The sequence below is a fragment of the Gossypium hirsutum genome, chromosome D08, assembly GCF_007990345.1.
Source record: "Gossypium hirsutum isolate 1008001.06 chromosome D08, Gossypium_hirsutum_v2.1, whole genome shotgun sequence".
Classification (NCBI taxonomy): Eukaryota; Viridiplantae; Streptophyta; class Magnoliopsida; order Malvales; family Malvaceae; genus Gossypium; species Gossypium hirsutum.
This window is the reverse complement of record NC_053444.1, coordinates 4,230,496-4,248,913: the sequence shown is the minus strand read 5'-3', so window position 1 is coordinate 4,248,913 and position 18,418 is coordinate 4,230,496. Positions and strand designations below refer to the sequence as shown.

Genomic DNA, 18,418 nt, shown 5'->3' with positions numbered 1-18,418 from the left:
TGGTTCAGTTATTGGTTTTTCCATATTATTTTTGTTTTATTTTTTAGACTTATTTTGATAAAATGAGCTTTGTTTTATGACTTTAGAATATTATTCGACAAATTTTCAAAGTTTTTTTATAGATATTTCTGAAAAACAAAAAAAAAATTCAAAAATTTTAAATTTATTTTCAGTATTTTAAATATAAAATATTTTTTATATCATAAAAATTAAATTAATTATATATTAAATAAAAAATTGGATTCGATTTTGGGCAACTGTGCTTTTTGAACTTGCATTCCATAAATCGTCTAAATTTCTCGGTTTGGTTATTTTTTTTCTTACAGTATTTTCATTACAATTTAATTGTTTTTTGAAAGGTTGATTGATGGTCAAATTTCATTCTTTTAAAAAGGTTGAGAGCTAAATTTGACATTATGCCATTTATTTTATATGTCATGTCAACGGAAAATTAAAAAATTATAAAAAAAATTAATTTTTTTATAAATTAAAAAAAATGAAGTACACGTGAATTATCACGGGAGTTACCATACTTGAGGAGTGTTTCAGTAGTATTTTTGTTAAAAAAAACAATTCAACTCTTTTTAAAAAATCGAGAGCCAACTTTAGCTCAAAAAAAAGAATAAAGATCAAATTGATAAAAGATATAAACGTTAAAAGTTAAATTTATATTATACCAAAAAAAATATTATACATTATTTATCTTTAAATTATACTTGTTTTCTTATTTTAATAATTAAATTTTTATTTTATTTTTTAACACTTAAATTATCCTTTTGCTTGTACAAAATTAGATGATTTTCAAACAATATTTTAATAATTTTAATATTATTATTTATAGTATTCATTGTATTTCATGATTTTCAAACAATATGCAATAATTTTAATTTTATTAATTAAATATAGTAAAATTATATTTTTATAAATATAATTTAATATATTTAATAGTCATTTTGCTTTCTCATTATGATTTGTCTCACGTTGTTTGCATCTAAACACATATCCTAACATAAATTTTAATCTCACCGTTACACTATTTAATCTCACTATAGTATTAGTAATTAACCTCATACTACAACAAAACAGGTCAACAATGACATGCCGAGAACTCTAAAAAGACAGGAAATGGTGTCATTATAGAGTTAATATAAGTATATCTTATTAGGGTTGGCGATGCAAAAACTCACACATCTCTATAACTTAGTCAGTGGAGATGCATCCATTTTGTACCTCTACCATTAAAACTTTTTACCATCTCAATATTTCTATTAATATATAATTATAATTATAATTATAATTATATTAAAATATGTATTTATAAAATAAAATAATAAAATGAATATAATAATATTTTGTATTATTTATTTTCAATGGATTAGATTAGTTACAATAATAGGTTACATTTATTAAATTATTATTAATAAAATAATTAGTTATATTTATATTAAAAAGATTTAATTTTTAAATATAAAATATATTTAAAAAATAGGTTTAAATATTCATTTAGCCTTTGAATTTGTCACTTTATCTCAAGTTAGTACTTATGTTTTTTTTTTGTCCCAACCTAATACTAAAATTAATTTTCCGTCCATCATTTTGTTACTTTTCTGTAACAACGTAAGTTTTTGATGATGTGGCAATTCGACCCAATAAATAAATATAATATAGTAGATAAAATTTAAAAAACCTTAATAATTAATTGTCATGTCATTAAAAACTAACACCGTTACAAAAAGGTACTAATATAGTAGGCGGAATAAAAATTTAAATATCAATTTAGGACAAAAAAAATCATAAATACCAAATAGAGAAAAAATGATAAATTTAGGAGCTAAATGGGTATTTAAATTGAAAATTTAATATGCAAAATACTTCCATGTACTATTATATATAGGAGGATAATGCACTTCAGAGTATTCAAACTTATATCTTCTTACATTGATAATAATGTTCATACCAATGTAATTAAGACTTAAACGACTCCATCGGCAAAAGCTTTAAATATGTACTATTATAAATAAAACAAAATAAAATAAAATTAAAGGCTGAAATTGCCATCCCCGCAACTAAAGCTACTGTCCTGTCACCTCGCTAAAAGCTTTTCATTTTACTGTGTGCCCATTCTACCTTCATGCAACTCTTTGGTGGCACATAATTAAATTAATCTTGCACAAATAAATCATGAAAAGTTAGAAGAGTGAAGAGACTTGAATATGAAGAGTGAAGAGACTTGAATATGAAAAGTTACACACAAGCATGAATAGCCACAACTCCTAGCATTTAGTGATATAGATGAATAGTCACTTACAACTCCTATATAAAGAGTTGTATGTGATGAAGATTTTTTGTGTGATTGAAATAAAAAAGTTTATTAGAAAGAATTTTATTTCTTCCATACAAAATTTATTTCTCTTCTCTATTATATTCTTTATCATTTTCTTTGTTTTATTTCTCTAAATTTTAATCAATCTTCTACAAATTGGTATCAGAGCCTTGTTCGATCGAAATAAACAATTCTATTCCTCTCTCTTCCGTTCCCCAATTAACCAAAGAAAATTATGGCAAATGGAGTATCCAAATGAAGGCTTTTCTTGGATCTCTAGAAGTTTGGGAGATTGTTGAAAAATGTTATAATGAAGTTGAGGCTGAAGAGGAGGAAGGATTATCACAAGTTCAAAAAGAGAGTTTAAGAAAATCAAGGAAGAAAAATCAACAAGCCTTATTTTGGATATATCAAGGAGTTCAATCATATGAAGCGGCATGGGAAAAAATAGCTTGTGCCACCACGGCAAAACAAGCATGGGAGATTTTACAAAATTCTTTCAAATGAGATGAAAAGGTGAAAAGAGTTCGGTTGCAAACTCTTCGAGGGGAGTTTGAAAGATTGCAAAAAATAGAGTCAGAATCAGTTTCTGATTACTGTTCACGGGTTTTGTCTATAGTCAACCAATTAAAAAGAAATGGTGAAATTATGGATGATATTCGTGGTGTTGAGAAAATCCTCTGTTCTTTGGATTCCAGATTTGACTACATTGTGGTAGCCATTGAAGAATCAAAGGACTTGAGTACCATGACTATTGATGAACTCACAGGTTCGTTGCAAGCCCATGAAGAAAGATTAAACAACAAGAAGAAGGAAGTAGATCTAAATCAAGCACTCCAGTCAAAGTTGTCTCTAAATGAGAAGAAGTGAGATTTTAAAAATCAAAGAGGGAGAGATTGTGGTCGTGGAAGAGGCTCAAATGCTCGTGAAAGAGGTGAAGATGCAAGGAGAATGGATGGAAAGAAGCCAACCAAAGTCAGAATTTTAGAGGATCACAAAGAGGACGTAGACGTGGCAATTAAAGAGGAAGAGGTCGTGGCTATTTTGAATGTTATCATTGTGGCAAACCTGGTCATTTGGAAAGTGAATGCTGGTACAAGAAAGAAGAGAAAAATGAAGCTAATGTAGTACAAAATAATCAAGAGCAAAAGTAAGAAACTTTGTTGCTCGTGTCTCATGGTGGAGAGATTGATGATGTCTGGTACATAGACAGTGGTGCTAGCAAGCATATGACAGGTAACAAAAATTTATTTTTGAAGTTCTTTGAATCTAATTGTGGAGAAGTAAAAGTAGGAGATGGCAAGACTTACAAAGTTAGCGGTGTTGGTGAGTTGGAGTTTAAAACAAAGCAATGAAGGGTAGAGAAAATATCTGAAGTTTATTTTGTTCTTGGTCTTAAAAATAATCTACTTAGCGTTGGGCATCTTTTGAAGAAGGGGTATGATATTCATTTTCGTGACATGGCTTGCTATTTATCAAGGAAAAATCAGGTTGTTGCTAGAGTTTAGCGGTGTTGGTGTGTTGGAGTTCAAAACAAAGCAATGAAGGGTAGAGAAAATGTCTGAAGTTTATTTTGTTCCTGGTCTTAAAAATAATCTACTTAGCGTTGGGCATCTTTTGAAGAAGGGGTATGATATTCATTTTCGTGACATGGCTTGCTATTTATCAAGGAAAAATCAGGTTGTTGCTAGAGTTGGAGTGGCATCAAATAATCTTTTCTCTCTCTCCCTTCAAAATCAAAATATGTCTTGTTTTATTGGTGCTCATAAATGAGTTTCAAAGTTATGGCATGATAGATATGGACATTTGAACTATGGAAATTTGGAGATGCTTTCAAGGAAGATGATGGTCAGAGGTTTACCAAAAATCAATCGGCTTGATGATATTTGTGAAGCATGTCAACTTGGAAAGCAACACAAAATTACTTTTCCTTCTCAACCCTCGTGGAAAGCAAGAAGACCATTGCAACTTATTCACTCGGATCTCTGTGGTCCAATGACAGTTTCATCTTTGGGAGGTAATCGTTACTTTATCTCTTTCATTGATGATTACTCAAGAAAGTTATGGGTGTATTGTGTAAAAGAAAAATCAGAGGCTTTTCAGAGATTCAAAGATTTCAAGGTAGAAGTGGAGAACTTTACTGGGCTGAAAATTAACACCTTACGGACAGATCGTGGAGGTGAATATTTTTTAAAAGAATTTGAGAAATATTGCCGAGATAGTGGCATCCGGCATGAAATGACATTCCGCCATACACCTCAGCAAAATGGTGTGTGTGAAAGAAAGAATAGAACAATTATGGAAATGGCTAGATGTCTTATTAAGAAGAAGAGGTTATCAAAAAGATTTTGGGCTGAAGCTATTTTCTGTGCAGTTTATCTTATCAACAGATCGCCGACAAGAAGCTTAGAGAATTGCACACCACATGAGGCGTGGTATGGTACAAAGCCTAGTGTTCGACATCTTATAGTATTTGAGAGTGTTGCTTACTCTCATATTCTAGATGCAATGAGAAGCAAGTTAGATGACAAGTTAGAGAAATGCATTTTCATTGGCTATAGTGAAAGAAGTAAAGCATACAAGTTGTACAATCCGATGACAAAGAAGATTGTGATAAGCCGAGATGTTCGGTTTGATGAAAATTCCATGTTTGAATATATAGAAGTTGAAAAGAAAAATTTGCCAATTTTTCCTTTTGAACTTGAAGAAGAAGAAGAAGAGGCAGTAATTGAGAATGTTGAAGATGATGCTCAAGCAGGAAATCCTCCTGCTTCCCCAAGTTCTTCATCAAATTCTTTTTCATCCAGCCCGATCCAGAAAACGAGAAGCATCCAAGAGTTATATGATGTAACTGATGAAGTTGTGCAAAATGATGTTGTATTCTTTGCCTTCTTTGCAGAAGAAGATCCAATTTCTTTTGATGATGCATATCAAGAAGAAATATGGAGGAAAGCCATGAAAGAAGATATTTGCTCAATTGAAAACAATGATACATGGGAGCTTACAGATTTGCCGCCGCACAAGAATTCAATTGGAGTCAAATGGGTGTACAAGACAAAGATGAATCAGAATGGCTCTATCAACAAGTACAAGGCAAGACTGGTTACAAAAGGATACAAGCAAAAGGAATGAGAAGATTTTACAGAGGTATTTGCTCCAGTTTCAAGACTTGAGACTTATTTCTCTTGCTGCCCAAAACAATTGGAAAATGTTCCAAATGGACATAAAATCCGTGTTTTTGAATGGTGTTCTCAAAGAAGAAGTCTATATTGATCAACCACCATGGTTTGTCAAAAAAAGAGAAGAAGAAAAAGTTTACAAGTTGAAGAAAGCTTTGTACTGGTTGAAGCAATCACCCCGAGCTTGGTACAGCCGCATTGATTCTTATTTTTAGAAGTGTGGATTCCAGAAATGTCCATATGAGCATACTCTCTACATCAAAGACAATTCTCAAGGAAGATTCATGGTTGTAAGTCTCTACGTTGATGATCTTATTTTCACAGGAAATGATGTGAAGATGTTGAAAGAATTTTAACACTCAATGATGGCAGAATTTAATATGAAAGATTTGGGAGAGCTTCATCATTTTCTTGGCATTGAAGTTCATCAATCCGAGAAAGGAATTTTTATTTCACAAGAGAGCTACGTAAATGAAGTTATAAAAAGGTTCAAGATGGAAAATATGAATCCAGTCTCTACTCCATGCATTACAGGTCTGAAGTTATCTAAAGAGGGTGAAGGAAAGCTAGTCAATTCCACCATATTCAGAAGTTTGGTTGGAAAGTTGATGTATCTGACTTCGACAATGCCTGACATCGTGTATGCTGTTAGCTTGGTGAGTAGATTCATGGAGAAACCTTACTCCAATCACTGGGAGGCTGCCAAGAGAATATTGAGATATGTGAAGGGAACCATTGATTATGGAATTTTCTATAAAGCTAATACATTAGTTGATCTCATTGGTTATACGGATAGTGATTTAGCAAGAAGCATTGATGACAGCAGAAGTACTTCTAGTTATGTTTTTCACCTTGGTAGTGGTGCAGTTTCATGGAGCTCAAAGAAACAATTAGTTGTGGCGCTTTCGACTACAGAAGTTGAATATATCGCTGCATCTTATGCATGATGTCAATTGATTTGGTTACGTGGAATTTTGGAGAGTCTTAAGCAGAAGCAGAGCAAGTCAACAATTTTGTTTTGTGACAATAGTTCTACTATTTCGGTCACAAAAGATCCAATTCATCATAGAAGGACAAAACACATTCGCATTCGATATCACTTCTTGAGGGAACTAGTGAATAATGGTGATGTTCAAGTTGAATATTGCAAGACGGAAGATCAGATGGCTGATATCTTCACAAAGCCGTTAAGTGGACAAGTCTTCAAGAAAAATGTTGAAAGGTTGGGAGTTCAAAGCAAGTTTAATTTAAGGGAGGCATTGTTGGCACATAATTAAATTAATCATGCACAAATAAATTATGAAAAGTTAGAAGAGTGAAGAGACTTGAATATGAAGAGTGAAGAGACTTGAAGATGAAAAGTTACACACATTATGAAGAGTGAAGAGACTTGAATATGAAAAGTTTCACACATGCATGAATAGTCACAACTCCTAGCATTTAGTGATATAGATGAATAGTCATTTACAACTCCTATATAAAGAGTTGTATGTGATGAAGTTTTTTTGTGTGATTGAAATAAAAAGTTTATTAGAAAGAATTTTATTTCTTCCATACAAAATTTATTTCTCTTCTCCATTATATTCTTTATCATTTTCTTTGTTTTATTTCTCCAAATTTTAATCAATCTTCTACACTCTTCCCCCTCATCTCTACTTACCAAATTCCAGGCTCTTTATTCTTCTCTTCAGCTCTTTCCTGCACAAACAAATCCATGGTGTCTCAATAAACATCACATCACACTTTACTCTTCTATTAAAAACCCTAATTAGCTGCTGAAGTAGTTACAAGTAAGATTAATTTATCATTGAAGTTGAAAAATGCTTCAAAAAAATTTGACAGTGTTTAACGTTGCTGGAAGTTGATTTTAGATTTAATGTTATAAAGTAAGAAGTATGTTAGACTTTCTTTTAGCAAAACTGTTGCAAATTGACACTATAAACCAAGGTTCAAACCATTTGCATCCCATCTGCATGGATTTTGGAATCCGATCAGACTGATCGGTCGAACTAGTTGTACAAAAATTGGTTGTAATATCGGAACAAGAGGTTAGACTGGTTAGCCCACCAACCAATATTTTAAAATCTGATTGAAAGAAATCCTAATTATCTCTTACCACATGAGTACTCTATCAATATTTGAAGTAGATAGCAATCCTCTATTCTCTTCAGCCCTCCTTAAAAGATAAGGCATTACCATATCCACAGGTCCATATGGCAAATACTTGCTTACTTGAAAGCCTGCATTTCTCAACCCAAACGAAAGTGCTTCCGACATTCCATATAACTGTGCAAATTCAAGCCTCCGATTCCCTTTCTGAATCCCCAAATTTCTTGCTCTACATGCCGCCAGCTTCCCTGTTTGATACACACACCATTTGTTTATTTTTCAAGAACCCCCCACGCCACTAAAATTGAAAAGGACAACTTAATTTAGTACCTGAATCGATATTATGAGTTGCAAAGACGACTGCATCATTGCCATTAGCAATCCTTTTTAGCAGGAAACCAGCATAATCGTTGTAACATGCATGAGTCTCGTCGATGCTATTATGAATAGGGGAATCATAGCCTAACGAAGAAGCCGATTCAGTTTCGCTCGACATGTAAGCGCCTCTTACTAGCTTGAACCCCATCGGAACTCCTAGTTTTTCAGCAGCTTTGGATGCCATAAACAACCTCTCTTTCGCATCTTTCAAGTAAGCTTGGACCGTGCCGTAAACGATAGGGTTACCGTCTTGGTTGTGCTTGATGGCCGAAGAGTAAGTGAAGTAATCGATGGCGGGTTGCAAGGACGTGTACTCGGCATCGATTAATAGAGGTACGCTTTCTTGTACGCATTTTTGGCAGAGTTTTTGGAGTCTTCGGTGAGCCAGTTCGAGGTCAAGCTCTTCTTCTGGAGTTAGTGGTGGAGGCTTCTGAAGAGTGTGGTAAAGAGGACTTGAAGTGGAGAAAATTGGGAGAGTGTGGAGCTTCCATGGAAGGTTGAAAGAAGGGTCTTTGTATTGCCATCTCAGCAAGTCGCTAACTCTTCTAAGAAGGCCGATGGGACATATTGCTGTAATCTTTGCAATGAGGAAACTTACCTGTTGTCACGGATTAATAGGATAGTTAAAAAAATAACGTAAAAAATGCATTGACAACATTGTATTAATAGTACAAGATAAATATATCTATATCCTAGAATCCGACCCGTACAATGCACAATAGATGATTAATCGAAAAAATTTAGACTAATACAAAAAGAGCTAGACAAAATTCACATAAGGGAAGAAAACTCACACATCATAATTGCTGATGATGAGATTTGAACTTAGGGTTGAAGATTCAAATTACTTATTAATTGTTGAAATTATAATGAAAGTTTTTAAAAACAATTAGGATAAACTACAAAAATAGTCATTTTTGTTTGTCTCAGATTACATTTTAGTCACTTATCGTTTTGTTACTTCCCTAACAACAATCTTACGTGGCAGTACAAATGTGTTTTAAATGCCAACTTTAGTATCCAATTGCTAGGATGAAAATAGGTTTTTAATTAAATAAATTTAATTTGGACTGCCACGTAGGACATCCAAATTAACATTTAAAACCCATTTAGACTGCCACATAGGTCTGCGGTTAGGGAGGTAACGAAGCTTAACAATATAGTGACCACTTCGTAACAAAATGATAACGTGTCTAAAACGTAACATTTCAAATATAAATGACTAAAATGTAATCTGAAACAAATAAAAGTGAATATTTTTATAGTTTACCCAAAACAATGTAATTATTATGGATGATTTATACAATTAATTAGTTTATTGCCAACCAGCTAAAATGATACCAACTCAACTATTCAATTTATAAAAAAATTAATGTATAAAATATTAAAACCATATGATAAACATGGCTAAATATTAATACAATTCTAAAAGGTGCCTTGTATAATTAATTTAATTAGAAAAGGAATTAAATATAATTACCTTTTTGGCCATTTATAAAGAAGGGGACCAAGGAAAGGTTATTGAAAACTAGTGGCTAAATTGACAAATATAATAATTTTAACAAATATAAAATTACAATATTTATTTTTTAATTACAGAAAAAGTAAACAATCACTAAAAATACTAAAAAAAAAAGAATAAATTACTTTATCATCATCCTAAAAAATATAGTTTTTAGGCACCAATAAAATAGTGCTACGTCATTAAAATTTAAAGATAACAAAGTATAATTATACACTCATCTATATCTAATATCTTCTCCTACTTAATTTAACTTTAATTAAATTACTTAAAATAATTATTTTTTTAAATTATAAATAAATTTATTTATTTATTTTTACAAATTTTAATCATTTTGTTTTTTTCCATAAGTTAATATTTTTTTTATTTTTGTGCAACAAATTTTAAAAAAAAATTAGTAATTTTTGTTTAATTTTTTCCATGTCATTGACACATAATTTTGGTAATTATTTCACCCTGAACCTTAAACCACAACCTCAAGGTTCGAGGTTTGGGTTTGAGATTTAAGGTTCATTGCTCGAGTTTGGATTTTGGGTTCGAGGTTCAAAGGTTCGGTGTTACAGGTTTTGCGCTTGGGGTTCGAAATTCTAAATTTAGGGTTCAAAGTTAGAGGTTAGGGTTAGAATTCAAGGTAAAAAAATTAACAAAATTCTGTGTCAATGACATGGAAAAAATGATTGATATGTTATGAAATAATTGAAAATAGACCATGAATAATGTGGTGGGAAAGGTCCATAAAATAATTTCTCTATAGATAAGTGTATAATAATAATTTTATGTGATGATGTGGTAAAATTTTATTGGTGCCCAAAAAATAATCCTAAGTTATTAGAAAAACAACTACCCACGTTTAATCTATTATTATTTTTACAATGAAGTACTTAAAAAGTAAATATTAAAAAAAACTTGATTTACATCACAATATTTTTATTTAGGTGATTAAATAAAAAATTAATGGTTCAGTATTGAAGCAAATAAAAATGAAAAAAAGAACACTTACAGAAGAAGGTGGGAGGGACTTGGAGAATTCAACACAACGAAGAAACCCTTCCAAATTCCGATCACAACCGGTGTTATCACCGGTGTGTTCGACGGCGTATACAAGCATCCCTCTTAGGCCAGCGTCGTGGATTTTCCTCACGCATTCCCCCGCCTCCTCCGTCGTCTCGCCGGCGCAAAAATGTTCGAACATCGTGTGTTTCACGGTCTTCAATATAACATCACGTACCAAACTGGTTTCCATAAGCCTAGAATTCATAACCCACATTCCGAAATCAACGAACGTCTCGTTAGAGGCCAACCCAAGGTTGATCGATGAACGTAGCAGCTTCGACGTCGAAACCGAAGCGAAAAGCTTCCGGTGATCATCGAGGTTGACGATCGTCAAAGCTGCTGGTTCGGGTTTTAGGGTCTGTAAAACGGTAGCCGTGGAGACGGTGGAGTTAAAACGCCTGTTGAAGAGGCGGAGGGTGGTCGCCGGCAGCAGCCTTCTGTCCATGGAAAGGGATGGCTAATTCTACTAAGAAAAAGATAAATAATTATATGATGAAATGTTTGAAAAAAAATGGGGGAACACTAAATATAGGCGAAAATGTACGTAAAATCATAAATTTACTATAAACACCGACAAAATTGGATTAAAAAACGAGATTGACGGCTTTTAGACATGTTGATGACTGGAAAACAAAGCAAAAATCTTTGTCTTAGTTAAGGTTTCCAAAACTTGTAAAGATTTTTTTTTGGACCGTTGACTTTCGTTGAAACTATGTGTTGTTTGAGAATGATACACATGTTGGATGATGAGAGTTTCATGGAATTTTGGAAATAAATTTGACTTAATGATTCTTATTAAGAAGCGAAAATTTTGGAAATTTTGGATTTAGTTTGATATAGTTGATACTCAATTTAACCCTACTTTTCGATTTCTATAATTATTGTTAATTTACTTGATGTACTTAAGTTGAGCTAAGTAGGGTTTGGATTTTGAATAAGGTTCTGTTTGTTTCACTGAAACTGATTTTTAAAAAATAACTTATTTTTCTAGAAAAAGATAATATTTTTTGGTGTTTGGATGAATCTGTGTAAAATATTTTCTGTTGTTTGGCAAATTTCTTGAAAATATTTCATAAATGTTGTTTTCGATGAAACAAACATATATTTAAGCTTTTATTATTTTTTCATTGTTTGAGCTTATTTCATAAAGCTCATTTATATTTTAATTAATCATGTTTTAGTTTTAATTAATCTTAATTTACTTAATTAAGCTTAATTGTTAATTTCATAAATTAGAGAATATAAATTATGTTTAATTAAGTTGAGAGTGGTAAATATTTATTTTGAATATTATTTGGATGAATAAGTTGAAAAATGATTTAATTTGATAAAAAATTGAAGGACCAAATTGAAGTAAGGGTTTGAGTAATGAAATCTGAAACATTGATGTAGTAACTAAATTATATGATTATGAAATATGAAAATTTGAGCATAAAATAGTAAAGTTTGAAACTCTAGGGGTTAAATTGTAAAGATTTCAAAACTTGAGTTTTAGGACTAATTTACATTATTTTTGAATTTACAAATTTGAAAAATAGAATATGAAAGTTTAACTGTTCAAATATCAAGGACTAATTTTTTAAAATTTTGACAATTTTAGTTATAAGGACTAAATTATCAAATCTGGAAATTTTAGAAAAGGGTCTATTCTACAAAACTATACAAAACAAGGTTTAGGACTGAACTGTAAAATAAAAAAAATCTATTTTTGAGGAATTATATTGTAGACTAGTAAAAATTTAGATTTCAGGGACTAAATCGTAAAAAGTATAGAATTTGAATATAAGGATCTGTTTTCTTCGACAGTGAAGATAGTGTGAACAGAGCCTTATCAGTTTGGAAAGCATCTTCCGGAAAAAAATTTGGTAAGACATTTTCCTTAAAAGAACTTTGATTTTACCTTCTTTTTTTTTTTTAGAATGATTTCCTTTGGTAATTCATTTTCCACCAAACAAACACAGTAAAATAATGAAAATATTTTACATGCAAACAAACGGACCCTAAAATGATAAATGTTAATTTTTTTAACATTATTCTTATTATAGGTTCTTATCATATCCACTTTTAAATAGGAAAATAATGCGCTTAATCGCACTCGAACCCATGTCCTCTTGCACTGACAACAATTACTACACCAAAACAGGTTTTTAGTGGCGCTTTGATAAGCGCCGGAAAAAATACCGCTAAAAACCAGGACCTTTAGCGGCACTTTTTCCACAAACGCCACTAAAGACCAGAACTTTTAGCGACGCTTTTCCCACAAACGCTGCTAAAGAACAGAACCTTTAGCGGCGCTTTTTCGAAAACGCCACTAAAAGCATAGCTTTTAAAAAAATTTATTAAATAATATTTATTTCTATAATAAATATTTTATTTTATTTTATTTTTGAAATTTAAACTTTAAACTATATAATTTTAAGGATAAAAAAATTAATTAAATTAAATTTTCTATTAAAATTTTAACTTTAAAGATAAATATAAAAATTAATGAATTTAAATTTAGAATTAAAATATTATGTTTAAATAAATCAGCAATCTACCTCACAGCTCATCTGATCTATATTAACTCGGCCAAATATAAAAGAAGCTCCAAAACACGTAATAATTAACAATCATGATTAAAGAAGCTAGTACACAAGGTAGCTACAAAACCCTGTTTCAATAACACCTAATTCAAGTTCTGACTAAGATAAACGACCATGGAATACAACATTAAATAACACTCTACTTTGAAAAAGTGCTAAGCCTTGGCTTTTCCAGCTTGAAGAGATTGAATCCACCACACCTTCAATATCTAAAGGATGCAAAACCAAATGATCAAATAAGCCAACCAACTTGGTAAACAATAGAGATGTTTAAAATGAAAAATATATATAGCCATTAAGGCTCAAAAAAAAATATATAACAAACAATTATGTGCAGCTTTAGTTGCAGGTTGAACTATACTAACAAACAATCTCAATCATAGCTCTTCCATGTGTTACAAATAGGCATTCTTTCTAATGATCGTCTAAACTATTTAATTTTTTAACAAGGAACAATAGTATTAATTTGCAAAAAGCAAAACAGAAACATGCTAACTGCACTACTGTTGTTTAACGTTATATAGAAATGTCTTATATAGCATAAAAGAGAACTAAGGCACAGGAAAAAGAAGAACACTATAATAATTAAATTGATCATTGATATATTCAATTTTTCCAATACAGGTATATTCAATTTTTCCAAGTTTTTCCATGAATCTGAAGGGTCATAACTCTATACCCATCATGTCCAAACACGATTCAAACATGGGTGCTAGACTCAGGTATTTCAAGAAAAATAAAAAATCGCAGCAACATTTGCCAACAGAAGGGATTACGTATACCTTGGTCAAGCAGTATATCGCCGCTCGTCTTGTCAGCCAACATAGCAAGTGGAGCCAGTGTGTTGCCTTCCTCATCAAAGACAACCCTTGTCCACACAGGCCTATGAACATTGATCTTCAGCTTTTTTTTTTTCTTCAAGATCCGTGTTGCTGACCTGAAAATAAGAAAACTAGCTCAAAAACTGATTTCAAGTAATGGACTACAAATAAAACAAATCATTAAGGTAAAACTACCCAGGGGCATACATAATTGACTAATGTAAAACGATCTACCTATTCCCAGAAAAAGAAAAACTAGAATCTGTGCAAGTTACCACGTAACCAGGTAGCTTACGAGCCAAAGCAGCTATATAAAAGAATTTACCATTTAACCTACTAGTACACAAATGAAATTATTTTTTCATTATTGCAACTAATATAACCATAAATAATTTAAGAAAACAACTAAAAAACAACTCTTATCTACCTAAAGCATAAGAATTCAAAATCTTTTAGATTATTTGATAAATAAAATATTTTATCTTTCTTGCCAATAAAATAAAATAAAATAAAAAACAAGAATCAAATTAGTTCAACCCCAAGTCCTTAGTCAAATTTAATTAAACCTCAAGTTCTTTGTCAAAAGAAAAGAATTTATATATAAAACCAAGAAAACACATACCTAGAAGATGAAAAGAGATAGACCTTGAAGAGTTTTTGCAAGCAAATTGATTAAACTTCTTCTATGTTCGAATTTTTTTATATTTGATTCTTTTTTTATTTTATTTTCATGTGGCATATTATTTTTTGAAGTACAAAATGTTTTCAGGCAGTACAGAGAAACCCTTATCTACCTAAAGCATAAGAATTCAAACAAAGGAACTGAGCTTCACTAATTATGTATAATTTTTTCATAAATCAAAATATAAGTCTATTATGTATTAATTTATAATTTCATTATTTCATTCCGTAGGTGAAAGAAACAGAATAAGCATGTCAAATCTTGGAACCTTTTGCTTGACACCGAACCTCTGCATAAACATAGAAACAACAAAATCAAGCATCTCTCTGCCAAATGGGCACAACTTGTATTAGCTAAAAGTACAAGAGATCATTGCAAGGAATTCAGTTAGTACAAATTCTAACACACAGTGTTCCCTAGACCATTTAATATCTACAACCATGAATTGATGATGGTGCTAATTCCAGCATGGCTATAAGCTTTCATTACTTTCCCTTGACTGAAAGATTGTAGAGGAGGTTAAATCATAATCATCAACTCTAATATGAAAACAATATAATTTTTTTCTTTTTAAGAAAATGAAATCTGTCCCACATTAGAAAGAAATATGAAAAATGCTCAAATAACTCAATGTGAAACTGAAAACTGAGAGCTAAAGCTAATCTTATAAAACATATATATAATATAAGAAGTTAAGAAAGAGAGTAATTTTGTACAAAAGAAAAGTTTGGATCAAAAAAGGGAAAGAAACTTTGAGTAATTTAATTACATAAAATAATTAAAAACAAAGATTAAATTGGAAAAAGGATTTGTTTTTCCATAATGAAAAGGAGCAAAACAATGTTCAAACTTCAAAGAAAATTATGTGAAAAAGACTTAACAAAGACAATATTGATAACATGTTTTTTTATTTCTTAGAAAATGGTAAGAAACACATACAAACTTTGAATCCAAAACTGGAATTTGGCAAATACATAACACAGGTAGAATCAATCTTATGTTCAAAAGCAAATATGCTTACCCGCCCCCCAACCCACACCTCCCCCAAAAAAAACTATCAAAATAAATATTAAAAGTCAATGTTGTTAATAAAATAATTAAAAAAAAAAAGAAACTTTGATTCTAAAAATGAAATTACAGGGAAAAAATTAGTTTAGAACTTTGAATAAGAAACAAAAGCAAATATCTTTACAAAGGGGGAAAAACAAAAATGTGAAATGAATATTAATGCAGACATTATAAGCAAAACCCAGAAAACATAACAAATTACAAATAAAAAAACACAGAAAAATAACAAATTACAAATAAACAAATTCCAGCATGGCTATAATGTAGACCTTTAGTTTGCATTGCAAGTGACACAGAAAAGTCGAGCAATTATGAAAATGCTTTATAGAAAGTTCATGGTTCCATTACAGGTCACCTGTCAACAAATATCCATGGTGGACAAGGGCAGCAGAAGCCATTAAATTACTTCAAAGACTTCATGAAATAATTATTCTAAAAAAATATATGTTTGAAGCTTAAACTTGTTTATATATACAAAAACCTTATAAAGTGGTTGATTCATAACATTAAGCATTACAAAATTTTCGTTGAAGTTTTCAAATCACAAGCATATAACCTTCCACCAAAAAATGGAACCTTTAATTATATGTTTTCCCCTAGTTGAACAGATATATATATACATAAGCATGAGCATACATATCAGCAAGAAAACTAGGAAATATAGCACATTTAGCAGAAACCCAACAACAAAAAAGGAACCTTTAAACCCGCCCCCCCAAAAAAAAAACTAAATAATTGAACAGTCAATTATATGAAATTAAACAAACATCTAAGAAGCACAAATAAAACCCATGTCACGAACCAAACCCCAGTAAATTTAAAAAAAAAGGCATAAAATTTAAAATTAAAAAAAAATAACATACATATCAGCAGATTCTTGAACCTCTTCTGCTGCAGAAAAGAAGGCATCTTTTTTCCACAAATCATAACTATTTGCAACCGTCATCTTCTTCACCGTTCAACAGCTTAAAACCCAAAAATAATTCGCTTTTTTTGAACGCGCGCGCACACACACACACGCACCAAAAAAAAAAACTAACAAGAGATTTGAATTTTTTGGTGGGTTCTCATTTGTTTACTTTGATTTCTTTGCTTTCTCTTCTTTGCTAAGGAAATTATAGAGAAAGCAGAGACATGGCTAAGCCAAAGAAGAGAAAGAAAGACAGACAGAGAAGAGAAGAGACGTACAAACGATTCTTCTTCTTTTTTAGTCAATATCGGAGTCATCAAAATCGTCTTCGAAGTTGTTGAAGAAATCGGCATAGGCGAGCTTGTTGTCGGAAGCGATGACGCCTTCGCCGAAGATCTCCGGTGTGTCAACACCGTCGACTTCCATGGCTGAACCTTGGTCGTCTGCGTCCCTCACGAATTCCATCGGTGTCGGCCTCGGCCTCATCTTCCCCCCTTTTCTTTAGGCTTCTAGGGATTTCTTTGGTTGATTTCATTTTAATTGTTTTGTTTCAATATCTTCCCCCCTCATCTTTCCCCCATTTTCTTTACAATTGATTATGGGTTTTGCGGACGCCACTAAAAAAATTAAATTTCTGTGGTATCTTTTGAAAAAATTTAATACATACTTGTGACTTTTTTTTTTTTTCTTAAACGCCGCTATTGCTTACCTTTTGCGGCATTTTTCTCATAAATGCCGTTAATGATTAATTTTTTGCAATTTTATATTTAATTATTATATAATTCATATCAATTTTAAATAAATAGATTTTAAAAATTTAAGTAATATTTAAAAGAATTAGATAAATTTTAAAATTTTTATATAATTTTTTATGTAAGAAAACAAAAACTAAAACAAAAAATTTTAAAGCAAAGAGAAAAAAAAAACTTTAAAAAACTATATTAATGATAATTTTAATAAATTAAAATTCATATTATCTCTTTTACAATTATATAATAAATTGTTTAATATATAAATTAAAAAACCTAATCAGTCATATACCCAAAACACTTTAAAATTATTTTAAATAATATTATTTTAATTTTTTTTCCATTTTTAACATATATTTTTCTATGTTTTTACTTTCAAATATTCTTTACGTATCATTTAACAAATATCAAGTAAACGTTAAATCTTAAACCATTTAATATATATAAAGTTTATCTATTATCTCTTAAATAATTTAAACTATAATCATAATTTTAATATATTAAAATTAATATTATCTCTTTTACAATTATATAAGAAATTATTTAATATATAAATTAAAAAATACTAATTAATCTAAACCCTAAACCCCTAACCCTTATCTCCTAAACCGTAAATCATAAAACATAAACTCTAAACCCCTATCCCCTAATCCCTAACCCCTAAACCCCAACCCTTAAACCATAATAATCCCTAATTATTTAAATACTATAAGAATAAAATTTTAATTATTTTAAAAAAAGAAAATCAAGAATTGTAGATTTAATGTTGATATTATAAATTACTGGTAAATTCAAATAAAAATCTATCTTATCTAAACATTTTAAAATATATATATTGAAATTGTTAAATTTCAGTCCTATATAAATGAATCACCATCCTCTTTCAACATTCGGCTTTCGAAATTTTAAAGGAGTTTACAGAAAATATTTTGTTAGTTTATTTAATAATTGGGTGTTTTTGTGAGATAATAAGTAAGAATGGTGTCGTTGAAGCATTTCATAAGGTTCATCCACATTTACAATCTAAAACTGCACTTAC

The 18,418-nt window shown here is 30.5% G+C and overlaps 2 protein-coding genes across 3 annotated transcripts; both read right to left on the bottom strand.

The window, feature by feature from the left end:
• Window positions 1-1,863: 1,863 nt before the first annotated feature.
• Window positions 1,864-11,059, bottom strand: LOC107916714 (proline dehydrogenase 2, mitochondrial). 2 transcript variants are annotated; one of them, XM_016846076.2, is made up of 5 exons: window positions 10,512-11,059; window positions 7,942-8,587; window positions 7,619-7,859; window positions 7,163-7,200; window positions 1,864-2,165 (listed from the first exon to the last, which is right to left on the bottom strand). In XM_016846076.2, the coding sequence occupies exons 1-5, from the start codon at window positions 11,007-11,009 to the stop codon at window positions 2,161-2,163; spliced, it is 1,428 nt and encodes a 475-aa protein (XP_016701565.1). In that variant the 5' UTR covers window positions 11,010-11,059; the 3' UTR covers window positions 1,864-2,160. The 2 variants fall into 2 exon arrangements, with proteins under 2 accessions (XP_016701565.1, XP_016701556.1); XM_016846067.2 differs by lacking the exon at window positions 1,864-2,165 and having other exon boundaries at window positions 6,948-7,200; window positions 10,512-11,058.
• Window positions 11,060-13,163: 2,104 nt separating this feature from the next.
• Window positions 13,164-17,263, bottom strand: LOC107916699 (uncharacterized). The gene is made up of 3 exons (XM_016846050.2): window positions 16,584-17,263; window positions 13,932-14,086; window positions 13,164-13,358 (listed from the first exon to the last, which is right to left on the bottom strand). The coding sequence occupies exons 1-3, from the start codon at window positions 16,664-16,666 to the stop codon at window positions 13,249-13,251; spliced, it is 348 nt and encodes a 115-aa protein (XP_016701539.1). The 5' UTR covers window positions 16,667-17,263; the 3' UTR covers window positions 13,164-13,248.
• Window positions 17,264-18,418: the final 1,155 nt, after the last annotated feature.

Excerpts from the sequence above, each read along its gene's own strand:
- LOC107916714 (XM_016846067.2), bottom strand. The coding sequence starts at position 11,009 with ATGGACAGAAGGCTGCTGCCGGCGACCACCCTCCGCCTCTTCAACAGG. Across the intron at positions 8,588-10,511 it reads AGTCCCTCCCACCTTCTTCT|GTAAGTTTCCTCATTGCAAA; the intron begins GTAAGTGTTCTT and ends CCGTGACAACAG. Across the intron at positions 7,860-7,941 it reads AACTCATAATATCGATTCAG|GGAAGCTGGCGGCATGTAGA; the intron begins GTACTAAATTAA and ends TGTATCAAACAG.
- LOC107916699 (XM_016846050.2), bottom strand. The coding sequence starts at position 16,666 with ATGACGGTTGCAAATAGTTATGATTTGTGGAAAAAAGATGCCTTCTTT. Across the intron at positions 14,087-16,583 it reads GTTCAAGAATCTGCTGATAT|GTCAGCAACACGGATCTTGA; the intron begins GTATGTTATTTT and ends TCTTATTTTCAG. Across the intron at positions 13,359-13,931 it reads CGATATACTGCTTGACCAAG|ATATTGAAGGTGTGGTGGAT; the intron begins GTATACGTAATC and ends TGCATCCTTTAG.